Genomic DNA, 19,721 nt, shown 5'->3' on the forward strand with positions numbered 1-19,721 from the left:
ATTCAGATTAATATTATGTCGGAAAACTATCGAAACAAACAAAGAAAAACGATATAAATCCATCACCTTAAAAATCCCATCAATACTACGCAGTGAATAAAACACACCACTCCATAAAAAACACGAATAACAAGAAATACGAAAATAGCATATTATGTACAATACACATATAACACAAAAATTTACTTTTTCCCCCACTATAAACGTCTTGCATGCGCACAGTCAAAAACACATGCAACCACACACGAAAGTTCACAAATTTACCCACATAAATCACATACACGCGCTAAATGTAAACCAAATTTAACCAAATACGAAAATTCACATTAAAACCACATTCTACCCAATGCAAACCTGATTCTCGCGCACAATATAAACCACATGCAACCACACAATATAAACCACATGCAACCACACAACATAAACCACATGCAACCAGACACAAAAACCACATACCAACCAACCACTCACATTGTCTTGCTAGTTTAGGAAGCTGGTAAACAAAGCCACAATACAAAAATAAGGGGCGATAATTTTCCTGGACAAGAATACACTCGGCCCTGCTGTAGATTAAGGTTCCTTCCACGAGCGCTGGGGTGTAAATATTTACATCTTCCCAGGGTTGATGAACACGGGACAGGTGAGGCCAGGGTTACCCCCTGCGTCTGTCACTGGCACAGGTAGATACAATAGGTAATCATCCTGCTCATGGTAACTTCACAGGTAGATACAATAGGTAATCATCCTGGTAACTTCACAGGTAGATACAATAGGTAATCATCCTGGTAACTTCACAGTTAGATACAATAGGTAATCATCCTGCTAGTGGTAACTTCACAGGTAGATACAATAGGTAATCATCCTGCTCATAGTAACTTCCGGTACAGGGGACTTGGTTATATCAAGCGGGGGTATTTTTAGTACCGTCTGGTACTTAGAAGTTTTGTACATGTAGGTATATTCGACCAAATGGTAATTAACTCATTTATTGTTAGCATTTATGTATTGTATACGAAGCTTTTATCTTGTATAAAGGAGGCAGTGTGTAGTGTAGGAAAGAAGGGGGAGGAGTGTGCAAAAGCGTAGCAACCCATTTTTTGCGCCCCCCCCCCCCCCACCACACACACACACACACACTTCAGTCACCGTTAACAGTTTTTCCCGTATCAAACAAGCAACGTAGAAAGCCGTCCGTAGAACCAAGTAGCTTTCTATTTTCTTAAATTCGACTGTAATGCAGCTCGGAAAAAGCTTGTTGTATTATTTTTCTACCCAATTTGGGTCCCCTTAAGGTCGGCGCCCAACTCGCCCTTCCCTAGCTACGCCCCTGGCAGTGTGAAGTACATGATATATGAAGGGAGTGGAGTGGGATATATGATAAAAAGGTAGTGTGGGGTACAGGATAGATGAAGGGGGTAGTGTAGGAAAGAAGGGAAATAGTGTAAAGTACAGGATAAATAAAAGTTTGTCTAAGGTGTCTAATTTCGTATCTCGATCAATGTTAATTTAATAAAGAAAAAATATCACAACAAAGGTACAGGAATGTAGGTAAAAAACTGAGAAGTGAGTTAATGGCTTTGATTAGACAAAGTAGGTCACCTATGTTGGTGAGTAGAGATTGTGAAAGTAGGTAACCTACAGTGGTGAGTAGAGATTGTGCTGTTTGCCAACACATTATCTGTTGAGCCCAGCACACTGTGACCCGGCTATTTATAGCTCTCTGGCCCTCAGATGAATAGACGTATTGTATCAGAGCTAATTGAAATTGTGCTAACACACAGGGTTTAATTAGTGCTCGCAAATTTATATAACGAATACAATAGTAATTATTTTTTGCGCTCAATCCGTAATCTCCTATTTATTGTTATAATATTATTTTTACTCCTCCCCTTTCCTCATATCTTCCCTCTTTTATTAATTCACTGGGTTAAATCTCCGGTAAACTTTTACACCCTTTCGTTAAACCCTTCTTTCCTTCTCTCTACGCCCATAATTGTCTGCAGTGTGTCACTATCATTATCAGTCCAGTCTCACCCTCAAACATATGTCAGCCCTGTCTCACCATCCCACATCCGTCAGCCCTGTGTCACCATCATACGTGTCACCACCAAACAACCGTCTCCCCTTGACATTTTGAGACAGCCAACTCCACCAACTAGCATACAACCTAACAACAGCCCACACACCGAATACAGTTCGAATAGCTAGAGGATACAACTCATGCTAATAATAACAATTAACTCCAACATGGGGATTGTGGGGGTGGGGGTGGGGGTGGGGCTAGGGGTGGGGTGGTGAGTATTTGGCGGTCGGTTAGTTACAGTGTATTGATTGTTCCTGTCTGGCTTCAGAGGGCCATCATATAGGCTAATGTGGGCATCATGAAGGTTAATGTGGGCATTATGAAGGTTAATTTGGGCATCATGAAGGTTAATGTGGGCATTATGTAGGTTAATGTGGGCATCATGAGGGCTAATGTGGACATCATATAGGCTAATGTGGGCATCATGAAGGTTAATGTGGGCATCATGAAGGTTAATGTGGGCATCATGAAGGTTAATGTGGGCATCATGAAGGTTAATGTGGCCATCATATAGGCTAATGTGGGCATCATGAAGGTTAATGTGGGCATCATAAAGGTGAGGGCATCATGAAGGTTAATGTGGGCATCATGAAGGTTAATGTGGCCATCATATAGGCTAATGTGGGCATCATGAAGGTGAGGGCATCATGAAGGCTAATGTAGGCATTATGAAGGTTAATGTGGGCATCATGAAGGTGAGGGCATCATGAAGGTGAGGGCATCATGAAGGTGAGGGCATCATGAAGGTTAATGTAGGCATTATGAAGGTTAATGTGGGCATCATGAAGGTGAGGGCATCATGAAGGCTAATGTAGGCATTATGAAGGTTAATGTGGGCATCATGAAGGTGAGGGCATCATGAAGGCTAATGTGGGCATCATGAAGGTTAATGTGGGCATCATGAAGGTTAATGTGGGCATATGTGGGCATTATGAAGGTTAATGTAGGCATCATGAAGGTTAATGTGGGCATCATGAAGGTTAATGTGGGCATATGTGGGCATCATGAAGGTTAATGTGGGCATTATGAAGGTTAATGACGGCATTATGAAGGCTAATGTGGGCATCATGAAGGTGAGGGCATCATGAAGGTTAATGTGGGCATCATGAAGGTTAATGTGGGCATATGTGGGCATCATGACGTTAATGTGGGCATCATGAAGGTTAATGTGGGCATCATGAAGGTTAATGTGGGCATCATGAAGGTTAATGTGGGCATCATGAAGGTTAATGTGGGCATCATGAAGGTTAATGTGGGCATATGTGGGCATCATGAAGGTTAATGTGGGCATTATGAAGGTTAATGACGGCATCATGAAGGCTTATGTGGGCATCATGGAGGTTAATAAAGTATTTAGCAGTGTCTTAATTGTGTGAAGAAGTTTGTGACTAATTATGTGACTAAATGTGACTAAATATGTGACTAAATATGTGACTAAATATGTGACTAAATATGTGACTAAATATGTGACTAAATATATGACTAAATATGTGACTAAATATGTGACTAAATATGTGACTAAATATGTGACTAAATATGTGACTAAATATGTGACTAAATATGTGACTAAATATGTGAAAAAGTAGATGACTATGTGATGAACTATGTAATTTTCTATATGACACACTACGTACACGTCCGTACAAGATTCAATGAGAACATCGTATAACCAGAATCCGAACCAGGAAGCATCGAGTCTATGGTAGCCAGCGTTACCAGCCGACCACATGGCCCCACTGTTTGTTTTAAAAAATGTTGCGAAAATCTGTTGTCTCATCATATAACTGCCTGCTTCGCATTATATTTATTTGTCATTGATCATTTCTTTTACCACTGATCTCATTTAGGCTAACCGAACATTTGTTGCTGCTAGTAGAATATATTGTTTTGGCCTCCTAACTCAATCCCTGTTTACCATAATGCTACTTCATCCAACTTTATTGTGAATCAAATAGTATTTTCTTACAGTCGAATATCAACACCACGAACTGGAATCCTTCAGTTCTAGTTTTAATCCGTCCCTGAATGGATCACTTCCAACTTTTTAGTCTCACTGACACTTGTTATTTGCGTAGTTTTCCTTTCGCTTCAATCGATTTCCGGTTCCGTTCAGCTCTGCACCTCTATAAATGGGTTATGTAGATGAGCGAGACGAACAAATGTAAATTAGCATCACAGTTCCAGCCATCCATTGATTGGACACTTAAACTTCGATTACCTGGCCAACAGTCTGGAACCCTACGTCACAGGGGAGGGGCGGGTGGGTTTCGGATCATAAATTCTAAATTGCACACCTCACAGGTGAGATACAGGGTCTGGAACTACCTCAGGAATTCTCTGTGATCGCGCTCAAGTGGCTTGATGAAAAGCGCTTGGTGGTTGGTTTTTTTTGTAGGGATAAAAATATTCTCCTTCATGTTTGGGATGAATGGGTTGAAGCCAGAATTATAGGATCGTGATGGTGATGGTGATGGTGATGGTGATGGTGATGGTGATGGTGATGGTGATGGTGATGGTGATGGTGATGGTGATGGTGACGGTGATGGTGATGGTGATGGTGATGGTGATGGTGGTGGTGATGGTGGTGGTGGTGATGGTGGTGGTGGTGATGGTGGTGGTGGTGGTGGTGATGGTGTTAGAGGTACTTGCATGTAGTTTGTCAGCTGGTGGTCTAGAGTTGCAAGAAGTTGATTGGTATATAAAAATAAAAAGTTATGTTAACTATAATCATTGGCGTAACGAGGGAGTGTAGAGACTGGGGAGGAGTGCCCACACATTGCGTTGAAGGATGACGTTTTAGAAGAAATATTTTTTAAAATTACCTGAAAATCCTTCAGGGGATTAGAGATTATCTTAATTTATAGTATTTGTGGGTTAACTTGATAGTACAATGGTTTACACTCACTATCCTTGCCAGACAGACATTAAAGCTGAGTTGACTCAAGGATACATGAACATAACATTCATATTAATGGCTTTTTCTACTTGAACACATCGCCATCTTCTTCTTTCTTCTTATTGGTTATTAATGTTGGACGGGATTCCTTTCAACACAAGTACGTATTAACTTGTAATGCGTCTGCTTTTTCATTTTGTATTCGATAGCATATCTCCATCCAAGAGCCAATTACAAGGCAGCAGTTAATTGATTTTTTTTTTAGTTTTCTCTCCTAGATGAGTTGCTGTCCCCATTTAACGAGCCTCAACTGCCCGGGGGTTTGAACTCTGGACTTTTAACCAACCATGAGCTTTACCGACCCGACCATACCAACCCCTACCGCCGTTTAACGAGACCCAACAATCGTCTTGAAATCTCAGGAGCAAATGTACTTGTATCTACGTCACGAGCTAACAGTTTACAATGCCGGGGTTTTCACCGGTATCGATTTCTAAATAGCCCGGGCAATTAAAACCACTAAGGATTCGCACAACTAAATTAATATCATTAACCGATCCAAAGCTGACCGAGTTTCGAGGCGATACTTACTGATGTGGTTTAAGCTGAAATTACTGCCTTTTTTAAGTGGCAGGCGTTGTTGTATTTAATTGTGGGTAGTTACGCGGTTATTGCCCTTTTTTGCCAGTTATCTTCTCTTTGAATGTGGTAATTAACAATTATCGCTGGCTGATATAAAAGCTGAAGAATGCTTTGTTGTTGAGGGGTTTTCCTAATTGCATTTCCATATTTTGAAACTTTGTTCGAAACTTTGATCGAGTCTAGACTCCTGACTCTAGACTCCTGACTCTGACTCCATATTCTAGACTCCTGACTCCTGACTCTAGACTCCTGACTAGATTCCTGCCTCCAGACTACTCTACAGAATACTGACTCTCGACTAGCGAGAGAGTATTTAGGAGAGGGAGAAAGAACTAGCACTTGTTTGATAGGTTCAGCGTTATAACACCAGAGCTTTTTTAATTAATTCGCAACACTACTACCTTCAACTAAAGCCACATTAGAATAACTATAAAACCATCAAAAAACATCAAAAAACATGAAAACCACTTAAATGTTGAAGAAACGGCGTGGCCTAGCGGTAGAGCGAAAGACTGCTAACCTGAAAGTCTCGATCAAGTCGGTAGAACGTCCCTGAGTCCACCCAGCTCTGATGGGTACCCAACACACGTTACGGAAAGTAAAAACGACTGGGCATGTGCTGACCATATCATCCCTTCAAATGCCTAGGTCACAGAAACAAGTGAACTCTACTTCACTTGCCCGTAATGGACCGTCAGGTTCGAAAAGGGAACTACTATTGAACTACTTTCCTGGCGCGAGTCGCCTAACTTGCTTACATCAGAACTTCAACAAACACAGAACTTCAACAAACACATCAGAACTCCAACAAACACAGAACTTCAACAAACACATCAGAACTCCAACAAACACAGAACTTCAACAAACACATCACAACTCCAACAAACACATCACAACTCCAACAAACACCACAAGAGAAGTGAGACAAGAACAGAGAGAGTCGTCTTTCCCTGGCGACCTGTCCTCCCCAACGATTTGGGTTACAACACAAACATCTCGTACACCACCGCCATCACGTGATAGCTGATACTCCCTAGATTGTCTAGCTAGGGGAGTTATCTCCCCTTACACAGCCATCTTCTGTAGCTTTGTGTTAATTTAATGGAAGGGGAGACAACACAATTTTTGTTACTAGAAAACAGAAGCAGAATCAAATAAATAAATTCTAAAGGTGTGTCTGTATTCAGATGTGAAGGTAATTTTCCAGTCAACTCTTCTCCTACCCCCAACTCATATTAGACTCGCCTGACAGTGGTTTTAATTTTTAAATAAATGACGTTTCTGTATGCTCTTGCTACTGTCTTATTATCGGTGACTGTCTTGTCTGTCAGTCTTGTCTGTAAGTCTTGTTTGTTACTTTCCTGTTGTCTTGACACTGTCACTTTATTGTTATCTGTCACTGTCGTGCCATCTGTCACTACCCTATTAACTGTCACTCTTCCCCTCTGCGTCAAGTAACTGCCCCACTTAAGCAGTTAACCTATTAAGCTACACCCATCTAACCCACTAACCTAACGTTAACCTATGCAACTCCTACAACAGAAAACCTAACAATTTTTGTTCCTTAACAGTTTACCTTAACTTATTCAAACAGCCAATAAAGTGAACTTTACACTTCTAAAAGCAACTGTATTCTCTATTCTTAAACGTAAACTGTCTTTAAGCTCCTTGAAGTCTTTACACAAAAACAACAACTAACATCACACTAGTAACCTAGCTATCCCTTAGTTATTGTATAGCCCTAACCTAGTAGCAACCAATCAATTTCACCCTTTCAACACTAACCACACAGTCTAGTTATATCTTAACATACAACCAATATCACCCCACCACGGCAACCACAATTAACATACCACAGCAACAATTAGCTAGCTAATTAATACAACTGGCCGATTTACCACCCCCCCCCCCCCCCCCGCCCACCCTCTTCACTCCTCCCGCCCACCCTCTTCACTCCTCCCGCCCGTGTCAATTCATTTTAACACTACACCGGTTCACATATGGACATCGTTTGCGCGGTGTAACAGAAATGTTGTGCCTATTTTATTTGTTCCTATTGTTGGTGAGTTGTGTTTTTGTTTATCTCGGTGCAACTGAAATTCTGTGCCTATTTTATTAGTTTCTATTGTTGGTGAATTGTTTCTTTGTTTTGAATGTGTAAAATAAACTTTGTGCCTATTTTATTTGTACCTATTGTTGGTGAGTTGTGTTTTTGTTTTCTCGGTGTAACAGAAATTTTGAGACTACTTTATTTGTTCCTAGTGTTGGTGAGTTGTGTTTTTGTTTTCTCGGTGTAACAGAAATTTTGAGACTACTTTATTTGTTCCTAGTGTTGGTGAGTTGTGTTTTTGTTTTCTCGGTGTAACAGAAATTTTGAGACTACTTTATTTGTTCCTAGTGTTGGTGAGTTGTGTTTTTGAATCGAGACTTGACGATCTGGAGTATCAAGATCAATAACTGACATCTTTAAATAGCAAGAGCGAGGTTTTAACTTACATTGTCTGTAGTTATTTATATTTTCCTCGATTTCTAGGGTTAACTACCTATGTTCACATTTAACTAACCACTAATGGGTTTCTGATTGGACTGATTCCAAAAGAAACATCAAAATAATTGACTCATAATTTATATTTCTATTTGTATAGAATATTTATAGTTAGGCCAAGGCAGTCGATGCCCATCTTCTATTAGGGCCAACTTGAATCAGGGCCAACTTGTGTCAGGGCCAACTTGTATCATGGCCAACTTGTATTATGGCCATCTTGCGTCAGGGCCAACTTTATCAAGTCCAGTTTGTATCATGGCCATTTGGGGCCACCTAGTATCAATGCCACTACCATTTATAACGGCCACCTGCTGTCTATGTGAAAAAATTTATCTGGCATATCTAAGCGCTTCATCCATTTTTTGTCCGTTAAAACACGAGTTAGATAAAGGTAAGTGTTAACGATAAGCCACAGGTGTTGGGGGTGTAATTCAGGACCGGTAATCACATGGGGGAAGGGAGGTAACCAAAACAACCTTTTTTTTTAAAATAATACTTGAAATATAACTAACTTTAGTGCTCTCATGAATAATTTTTAAATGTTTGAAAACTCTTTCCGCTAATTACGTTTGGGCCGACATGTTTGAAAGTATTTTTTTGAAAAAATGTTTATGGGTGGAAGGGTAGATGAAGCTTGAGCAGGGTCTCTAGCTAGGGATTATCAGAAGGATGCTGGATCTGTTTGGTGAAATAAAATGTTTTCTTGTTTTAGCTATAGGAAAATCTGTGAACCTTCAAATTTTTACCTCCCCCCCCCCCCTTCCCGCCCCCCTCTCACTCTCTAAATTTCGTGAACTCAGCATTGTTAAACGATAGGCCTACAGATTTTAGAAAAAAGAATCGTTTGGTGTGGTGGGGGGGGGGGGTAATTTTGTGAATGATAAACGTAGTGTTGTGAATATCAGGCGAGAGATTTTAATTATTGAGCGTGTGATAAGAGGCGGGTATACCTGGGGAGAAGATGGTGAGCATTAATAACATTGTGTTTAGATGGTTGGTGCCGATGTGTGGGGGTCGTATAGGCAACATTGTGTTTAAATGGTTGGTGCCGATGTGGTTGTGTGGGGGTCGTATAGGCTGTGTGCGGTCGTATAGGTGAGGGTCTAGAAATAATACATGTATTTATGTGGTCTAGAAATAATACATGTATGTATGTGGTCTAGAAATTATACATGTATTTATGTGGTCTAGAAACAATACATGTATCCGTGGTGGTATAAGCGAGGGTCTAGAACTGACACTTACGTAATTGTAAGTAATCGCTGGAAATTATTTTATTCTAAACATCTAAATTGGGAACCCGGTTCAATACGAAGTAAATAAAGACGGATGGATGGCCATAGAACTAACCAAACTTTCTTTTTCTTTTACTTCTGCGTTCTTAATTTTAGTGTTGGGAGGGATTCCCTCCAATACAAATAGGTATACGTGTCAACTTGTTATACACCATAAGGACGGTTTACTCCATATTACCCAAGCAAGAGCAAATAACAAGGCAGCAGTTGTTTCATTTTGGATTTGTCTCTCCTGGAGGAGTTGATGTCCCCAGCTATCAAACTTCATCTGCCCGGGGGTCAGACCTCGAGACTCAGCCGACCCCACGAACCACATAATTTAAAGGGTAAAGAAACTGTAGGACTCTACTCTATCTGCCCTCTAAATAATCAGGACTGAATGCGCATGTTACATTATGAACACTGGCGCTTACAGAATCAGAACCCACTACCCAAGTACGAGTAGCTAAGCTAATTTCACTTGGCCAATATTTTTTTAAACCATGACATTTTTTTTTAATTTTTTTATTTTTTTGCTGAGAAAAAAAAACATATACTGATAAATTTCTATTTATAAATAATCCTTCATCTATTAAAAAACAGTTACAGTAAGGGAGGCTACCGCGTGCAAAAAAGACACAAATCTTCTCCCAGTTACCGCGACATTATTTACAAGAAGTTTAAACAATTTCTCGTCTCTCGGAAATTAAATCAGTGCGACACGATACCCAGTTTAAAATGCCAAGCTCAATTTTCGTCTCACAAATATTGTTTAGATAGGGGTAAAGGAATTACGCGAACTTTTTAAAAGTTATGAGCAAGCTGAACGTTGTTGAAGGAAAATAAATAGGAAGGATGTGACGGGGTCGAAGAGCTAAACACGTAGATCGACCCAGACTAGGGTCACCTGGGGTCGGGGGTGGGGGAGTGACTTATGAAATTAAAAGCATTGTGGGATTGACGTAAGAAATTGGGGTTTTAGGGTGAAGTGATGGCTGCTTCCCTTGGCTAGGGTTGAGTTATGCTTCCTGGGTACATTGTTTGATAGAGTTATCTGTCCTTGACACAGCGTTGGGTAGAGTTATTAGTTCTTGATGTTTGTATTGATTGTTCGATAGCCGAGTTTTCTAAGTGCAATTGTTTGTGTTCTTTTTTTTTACACCTGAAGATTGTTAGATAGAGTTATGCGCCTGCGTTCTAAATAATTGAGTTATGTTTCCCTGGTTCAAATCGTGAAAAAAATATATTTGAAAAGTTCTATTGAGAAATAGATGCTAAAAGTTGTAAAATATTTTTTGACGTTTTCGTGTTCACTAATTTGTTATAGAATTTTATAAATAACTTTAGCGAATTAAGTGACTTAATAAAACAAAGCTTAGCGAACAACGACACCTTTCGAACACAGGTACAACTGTCAATAAGTCGAAAATATTGTTTTCTTAGGTGATGGTTGATTTGATTTTATCATGCAACTACTAGCTACTAGGACTTGAGGAATATCGGATGGTAACCCAGCTTAACCTTCTAACAAAGTACCATCCCATTTCCCTAAGTACCATCCCATTTCCCTAAGTACCATCCCATTTCCCTAAGTTCCATCCCATTTCCCTAAGTACCATCCCATTTCCCTAAGTACCATCCCATTTCCCTAAGTACCATCCCATTTCCCTAAGTACCATCCCATCTACTAGAGAGGATCCGGACAAAACGCCGACATGGAAAAAAGGCCGACATGTACAAAGGGCCGAAAAGTCAAATGGCCGACAGGAAATAAGGTCGACATAAAAAGGCCGTTTTCCAAAAGGCCGAGGAGACAAAAAGCTGACTATAAATAAGGCCGAGATCTACCAAAGTACCAGTTAGATGACTTGTTAATAAAGTTATTATTTTGACAAGCTGTTAATAAAGTTATGGCTTAAAATAACTGTCATTACGCTGACTAATGATATAAAAAAATTTAAAAGTTATTGTCCAGCTGAACACTTAACAAAATTATCGATTCGATAAACTATAAATAAAATTATTGTTATCGAACTCAAATTTCAAAATCGAATAACCCAAATAAAAAGTTACATCTGTCGCCAAAATGTGGTTTCTTTATTCAAGCAACAAAATTCATGAGCCAAGTTAAATCTGGGTGCCTAAAACACCCAGTCAATAAGTGAAACTTTCTGGCTCTCGATACTCAATGTTGTTGCATCACTTACAATACATGAAAAGAAATTGCTGGAAAAAAATAACAAATTAACTGAATCTACTTTCAACAGACGAAGATTAAAATCAAATCGCCGCGGGCTAGAGATGGAGAGAAGGGGTGGGGGGGGGAGACAGACAACACCTGGGTGATTATCCCCCTTAGTCCCCAACTACATCAACAGATTATCCGTGTACACCAGATACGGTGACGTCCAACACACGAGCAGGCGCGCGCTAAAATGGGATCTATAAATAAACAATGTTTCTTTATAATTTGGCCAGATGGTCTTAATGAGCGCCCAGAAAAAAAAATGTAAGGAAAAACTGGAATGCGGTAATATGGGAAAATTCTCCGAGAAAAATTCAGTTACTTCCCCCTTGCTAGCATAGGTAGGCATTCTTCAGAACAGGGACAAAAAAATTAGCTTTGTTCCGAATAACAGATGGTTAATTAGGTCTGCGTTTTCCATAAATTACCAGTTAATTAGTCGCGAAAGTCTACAGTGTTGGTTTTTTAAACGAGTTCGGGATTAGCTCGCGACTGAGTTCTCACCAAATTTATCACGCACTCGACCGTTGCCATGGTGATGAGAAGGTAGGTTGTATTTGCGCTGAGAGATGATAAGATTACTTGAACTTAAGTACTGTGACGGTCACCAGGTCTATTTTTTTACTGTTGTTACTGGTACACATTTTTTTTAATGTGGAGTATAGACCAACCAAGGCAGATTAAGACTATCGTTTAATTAGGTACTTGTAGATGAACTATGTAGCTAGTATCAACATGAACATCAGCAGCCTTAAGGAGAAACGCAAACTCTGAGCTTTTAAATTGTCGTTGAGCTAAAAATAGCATTACCCAAGGAATTCCGTTAACCGTAAGATTCAAGTATCGAATTAAGAACAGAGAGAATCAGGAATGTTCTACATGTATGTCCCTTAGACTCAGGGCATAAGTAATGAAGAAATCAGAAATGTCCTACATATTCAGGACATGAGAACTGGATGAATCAAATATGTCCTACAGATTCTGGACAGGATAGCTTGAAGAATCAGGAATGTCCTGCACAGTGTTAATTCCAGACTTTTTTCTCCAGGGGGGGAAACTGTTGAAAGTATATATTTTCTATATAAATTCCGTTTCATTTGGGAGGCGGCAGACATTTTTCGCCCCCCCCCCCCCACACACACACCCGAAAAGATGCCTGGAACAAACTCTGGTCCAACAGACTCACGATAGCTGGGAGAATCAGGAATGTCCTACAGACTCACGAAAGCTGAATGGAATCTGAGATATCTACAGAATATATCCTAAATTTATTAACACGCATTATTTAGTGCACGATAACTTACATGTTAGAGCTAATGATTCACTAGGCCATATTCCCCATCTCTTTATCGCTGGCATTCTAAAACAACCAAAAACAAAACTCATTTTAAAACTCTTTTCAAACCATTTTTACAAAAAACCAGCGAAAAACGCATATTTTTGGAATCTGATTTATTTTTATTGTAAATAATTAACACTAATACAGATTACACGTTTTTTGCTTGAACGCAGTTTTCATTCAACGATGTAATGTTTAGGGGGGGGGGGGGCTCTGAATCATTTCTCCCGTCAAATTTCACGTAGCTTTTCATTTCCGCGCGATCTCGGATCAATACAGGGAGCTTTGGGCTTCCGGTCATGGAGGAGCAGGTGGGAAGAAGACGAAACTCAATATGGCCACTCGGTCGGCGAAAACAGCTTGGGGATTTTTAACTTTTTAAACTTTTTTTTTCGTTTTAATTTTATTTTTCTGTTTTAATGGAAGCGTCACATAGCCAATAGTCTGGGGAAATTCTGGCAAGTTTTGAGGCTTTTCCTGGCAAGGTTAGCTCTGTAAGGAGACATTTTATCAACACAGTGGTTTGAAGTCTTAAAACGTCCATCTTCTGGCATGTATCTTCAATAAAAACACACAATGTGAAACAATAAACAACATTGTGATCCCTTGTATACATGAACTTCAAAAAAAATGTCCTTTATCTAAATCTTCTTGAGAAAATTTTCTAATTTTATCATTTTTAGGATTTTAATGATAGGACAGTTTATAATCATTTTAAGAAAGGACAATATTTGGATCGTTTTATGTATGACAATTTAGGATCGAATTATAAAAGTAGCACTAAATTTCAACATCAACTAGACTTTGAAAAGCACATCAAGATCCACTGTATTAACATCCACTGCACTAACATTCCCTGCACTAATATTCCCTGCACTAACATTCCCTGCACTAACATTCCCTCCATTAACATTCCCTGCACTAACATTCCCTACACTAACATTCCCTACACTAACATTCCCTGCACTAACATTCCCTGCACTAACATTCCCTGCACTAGCATTCCCTGCACTAACATAAAATGCACTAACATTCCCTGACTAGCATTCCCTGCACTAACATAAAATGCACTAACATTCCCTGAACTAACATTCCCTCCATTAACATTCCCTGCACTAACATTCCCTGCACTAACATTCCCTGCACTAGTATTCCCTGCACTAACATAAAATGCACTAACATTCCCTGCACTAACATTCCCTCCATTAACATTCCCTGCACTAACATTCCCTGCACTAACATTCCCTGCACTAGCATTCCCTGCACTAACATAAAATGCACTAACATTCCCTGCACTAGCATTCCCTGCACTAACATAAAATGCACTAACATTCCTTGCACTAACATTCCCTCCATTAACATTCCCTGCACTAACATTCCCTGCACTAACATTCCCTTCACTAACATTCCCTGCACTAACATAAAATGCACTAACATTCCCTACACTAACATCCACTGCACTAACATTCCCTACACTAACATTCCTTGCACTAACATTCCCTACACTAAGATTCCCTACACTAAGATTCCCTGCACTAAGATTCCCTGCACTAAGATTCCCTGCACTAAGATTCCCTGCACTAAGATTCCCTGCACTAAGATTCCCTACACTAAGATTCCCTGCACTAAGATTCCCTGCACTAAGATTCCCTGCACTAAGATTCCCTGCACTAAGATTCCCTGCACTAAGATTCCCTACACTAAGATTCCACTGACTGCACACTTAAACCGGAAACAATGGAAATCTTGTTTACCCATCACACACCACACCACTGCTCAGCCAATCAAAACCCGCCTGCCAGATACCAGTAGTGGGGAAAAGCCCAATAAAAAATGTCGGGTGATGGATGCACACACACCCCACAGAGGCCGCTGTTTCACCAAAAGGCAAATAATCTTCACGTCTGCAAGCCAGAAGAGAAAAAAAAATTCAAAGAAGTGCAAGAATTGCTGAACGCTAAGAATATTTTTAAAATATATTTTTAGCTTTCTTCTATTTTCTATGAAAGGAATCTTTATTGTTATTCTTTTTACAAAATTCCGTCCATTATTTCACTCGTTGCAGAAAGCTTTCCCCATAATTTACATAATTTACTTCATTTAATGCAATCAACGATTTATTTTTGGATTTAAAATTAGATTTATGCCCATCCGATCCCGCCCCTTCTTTCCATCAAAACAAAGCTGTTTCTCGTGAATACACTCTCTCATTAGACCATGGCCTTAATTAGAGCCGAGCTTTAATTAGTCGATGCTATTTAAGAGTGTACGTGGTTTCAGCTTCGTCCTTGAAAATTATTCTGGAATATTTTTTAAAGAAATAATTACATTTTCTAGCACTTTTTTAGCACAAACCTGTTAGAGATTCAAGGTTTGTTTTCACAAGTTTAAGACAGAATAATGTGTGTTTTGGTGGGTTAGAAATCCAAAAGTGTTTTACAGTAACAATCCTGTTAGCTCAAATCCGTTCAGAAAAACGTTTGTCTATGCCATATTCCACCAATGAGTTTTAAAAAAAATTCTCTTCACTTATTCCAGCGCATTTTTCCTCGATCTCGACTCATCTCCAATTTTGTAATTACTTTACTTTTGTCAAAAGATTCTCCTGTAGTGTAAAGCAGTGGCGTAGCCAGGATCGTCTCAAGGTGGGGGTTCCAATTTTTACCCGGGGACAAACTTTCGATTTGCACCCCCCCCCCCTCAAACTTTCGATTTGCACCCCCCCTCATACTTTTTCTATATACCGAGGCGTCTATGGGGGGTATGAACCCCCCCTAACCCCCCCCCCCCCTGCCTACGCCACTGGTGTAAAGTTAGTAGAGTTTCTTTTAAACCAAAAAGTCCCAGCGAACAGAGGGTCATTAGTACACAGCAAAACACTCCCAAGTGCTCCGACACATTTAAAATAACATAGGCTACTAATACCTATTAGAAAAAATAAAACCAAAGTATATACATAATTAGTCAACACAACACCATATTAAATACACACATTGATTTAAAGACTTAAATGATTTCGTTAAAAAAAATCATGAAAAAAAACGTTTTAATAACAAGCTTTTATGTAATAATGCACTAAAAAGGAGAAAAAAATTATACACTACTATTTAAATAAAGAAAAATTCATTAAAAAATTAATCAGGCGACCAATTAAGTCAAATTTAATGTCAAAATGCATTGTCTTTGTGTCTTGACCCACGTACCAATTACGAACCGTATCTGTCAGTTAGAAGTGCCTGCAATTTCGCTCGGCCGTTTCGATCTAGACAGACAGACAAACTGACGTGGAAGTGAGTTAAATAAAAGCTTGTAAAAACCCGGCTTTTTTTACTTCCCCTTAAGCGAGTAATTTGCTTACAGTCACACACTCCCACCCAGCTACACACATTCCTACAGTCATACACACTCCCACTCAACCACACACACTCCCACCGTTACCCATCCCTCAATGTTTAACCACTTAACAAACTCCACTTCCTCTTTAAAAAAAACAAATCCCGCCATTTTCATCTGACACCGGAAACAGTCGCTGTTCCCGTCTGCTAGCCTGGAGCTAACTACAACATCCCAGTCAAACGGTGTTTTCTAAGCACGTGCTTGTCGCTCCATTTTTTAACTCACCAAATCGAATTCTATTGCTTTTTTTTTTATTTTGACGACGGCCGCATTGGTTGAGGGGGGAGGGGGGAATCCATCATGTCAAAAATTGTTAATTTCATCATTGTGTTTTAGACCAGTTTTTTTTTTTTTTTTTTTTCTTTTTTTCTTTTTTTTTTTTTGGAGAGTGGGAATGTGGCTTTGTGAATTAGTTGAACGGAATGTCATCATAACAGTGAGTGGGCATTGTCAAATTTTACAATGATTCATTAGTGCTAAAATATTTGAGAAACTGCTGATAAAAATATGTCAAGGATTATTTTAACTTTGGTAGATTTTGATGTTAATGGCAAAATTGCTGTTAAGGACAAATTAAATATTTGAATGTCATTTTTTATTACATTCTATTTTGACTGTGTGATGTAAGACTAATATTATAACTGGCGTTTCGTTTTCTTTTTACAGAAATGGCTGTTTTAGCTAGAAGCTAATATGGCTGGCTCTTATCATTAGTCTTGTCTAGCAGTCTGTGTCTTAGTAAACATGTGTCATGTCTAACTTGTAGACTGTGTCTAAGAAAACATTTGTCATGTCTAACTTGTAGACTGTCTAAGAAAACATTTGTCATGTCTAACTTGTAGACTGTCTAAGAAAACATGTATCATGTCTAACCTTTAGAACTGTGTCTAAGAAAACATTTGACTTGTCTAACTTGTGGACTGTGTCTAAGAAAACATTTGTCTTGTCTAGCATGTAGACTGTGTCTAAGAAAACATTTCTCTTGTCTAGCCTGTAGACTGTGTCTAAGCCAGTATTTGTCTCAACCCATCTTTCTGTTCCATTTAGAAGACGTCTGGCACACTTGACTTGCTTCTGGGACAACCCACGCCTACTACTGACTTATTTCCCCTTATATTCCCCGCCGACAATTTCCGACAACTTTCCCTAAACCTGTCAACTTTATCTCCTCAATCGTAAAACAATAAATCTGCTGTCTGACTTTTTCATAATAACTTTTCTCCCCCCAACCCAACCCCGACCCCCCTACCCCAATAAATTCAGTCTGAAAAAAGACTTCGGTCTTTCCTTTTTGCCATTTTATTTTATTTTTGTCCGGTCTCCAAAAAAAAACGGAAAATTAGACCCTTCAGACGGCCGGAAATTTAGGCAGACTGGGCGAGGCATTGGGCAGCTTTAACAAGATATGAAAGCCCTTAAAATTGTTTTATGGAATGTGTAGTATCTGGTTGTCATGGCAACATTCTGGTATTTGCTCCACTCCACTGTTTTACAAGTCTGGAAGCGAAAATGTAAATTTTCATTTTTTTTCCTTAAGAACTGAGCCGGACTTATCCAGATTTTAACTTTACGCCCTATAGCCCTACGCCCAGGGCGTGTACACTCAGAGGCGTAGCGAGGGGGGGCGGGCGGGACATATGTCCCCGGGCGCCGACCTTAGGGGGGCGCCAAATTGAAAGTTTGAGGGGGGTTGCAAATGAAAAGTTAGAGGGGGGGTGCAAATCGAAAGTTTGAGGGGGGGTGCAAATGAAAAGTTCGACGGGGGGTGCAAATCGAAAGTTTGAGGGGGGGGTGCAAATGAAAAGTTCGAGGGGAGGGGGCGCAAATCGAAAGTTTAAGGGGGGTGCAAATGAAAAGTTCGAGGGGAGGGGGCGCAAATCGAAAGTTTGTCCCCGGGCGCCGGGAGGGGTCGCTACGCCTCTGTGTACACTACCTGACCACCCCCCTCCCCTACACACACGCTTAACCCAAATTTGGTAGTTGATACGTTTTCACTATTCTGAGGCCATCAAAGTTAACTAAATTTGATACTTCAAAATCTATGTTTAGGTATAATAAGTAATCATGTTCGATATGAACTCACTATACGTTTTGTATGCTACACAGACATTTTAAAAAGTACCATTATGTGCTTTGTGTGTTTGTTAGCACATTTTTAAAGTAAAGTTCCCTTTCAAACATGACGGTCTATAGGGCAAGTAAAGTAGAGCCGCCTTTACTTTTCTTAACGTGAGTTAGGTACCCATCAGAGTTGGGTGGACTCAGGGACTGTCTACTGACTTGAACCCGGATTCAAACGCCAGACTTAATTTCCGTTAAATGTTTTCTTTACTTATATGTAATTAATACATTTTTTAAATTGTATTAATACGAAAAGAAGGAAGGAAAAAATATTATTAGGTTAACCATTATTATATTTTTTAAACAAACGATGCTAAAAAGCGATGTTGAAAATATTTTAATACAATTAGAAAATCAGAAAATCTGTTAATCCCGTGGATCAAAACAACGGAGAGTTTGATTGGCTAAATTTTTAGACTTGAAAATTATCAAGTAACTTTGGTGTAATCTGATCCAAAAAAAATCTGGTAGATTTTGGTTTGCGGAGTAATTTTTTGTTTTGTAATTTTGGCTGTGTGCTTATCATTTGGCGGGTCATGTAATTACTGGCTGTGTCAGTACCGTTTGGCTGGTCATGTAATTTCCGGCGTGTAGTGTTGTAGCTGTGTAATTTGGCCTGGTAACTTCTGGCTTTGTGGATAGCTTTTGGCTGGCTGAGCAATTTTTGGCTCTCCAAGTAATTTGAGCTCTATGGGTACCGTTTGGCTGGCCTGTTAATTTTTGGAAGTCCTTTTAATTTTACCTTTGTGGGTAGCATTTGAATGTCCAGGTAAATTCTAGGTGTGAGTGTAATGTTTGGCTGTGTAACATGGCCATGTACTTTGTGGCCGTGTGGGTATCTTTTGGCTAGCTAGGTGATTTGTAACTGTCCTTGTAATTTTAGTTATGCGGGTAGCTTTTGGCTGTGCATGTAATGTTTGGCTGTGTTACCTGACCAAGTAATTTGTTGCTGACCAGGTATATTTGGGCTGGCGGAGACGGAAGTAACATCAACAAAAACACAGGTCCCCTCCAGCACACCTGGATGTAATTACCTGACAAACAGGTGTCGAGGTGATCTAAACAGCAAGACGACAGGTGGTTTGGGGGTATTTGAAAGACGTGTTAGGGTTGTTTCAAGGCCGATAACTGTGAGGTTTCTGTAACATTTTGAATAATTTTTATTCGTCTTTAATTTCTG

General features: G+C 39.6%; 1 protein-coding gene across 1 annotated transcript; it reads right to left on the bottom strand.

The window, feature by feature from the left end:
* Positions 1–13,821: 13,821 nt before the first annotated feature.
* LOC131930531 (putative PPE family protein PPE62) lies at positions 13,822–17,374 on the bottom strand. Its single transcript, XM_059287066.1, is given in 3 exon segments — positions 13,822–14,048; positions 14,051–14,735; positions 17,294–17,374. Coding segments are annotated over 3 exon segments (993 nt in total).
* Between the last annotated feature and the right edge of the window lie 2,347 nt (positions 17,375–19,721).

This window comes from Physella acuta, unplaced genomic scaffold, assembly GCF_028476545.2.
Source record: "Physella acuta isolate Inbredline_101_S28 unplaced genomic scaffold, ASM2847654v3 ptg001796l, whole genome shotgun sequence".
Lineage (NCBI taxonomy): Eukaryota > Metazoa > Mollusca > Gastropoda > Physidae > Physella > Physella acuta.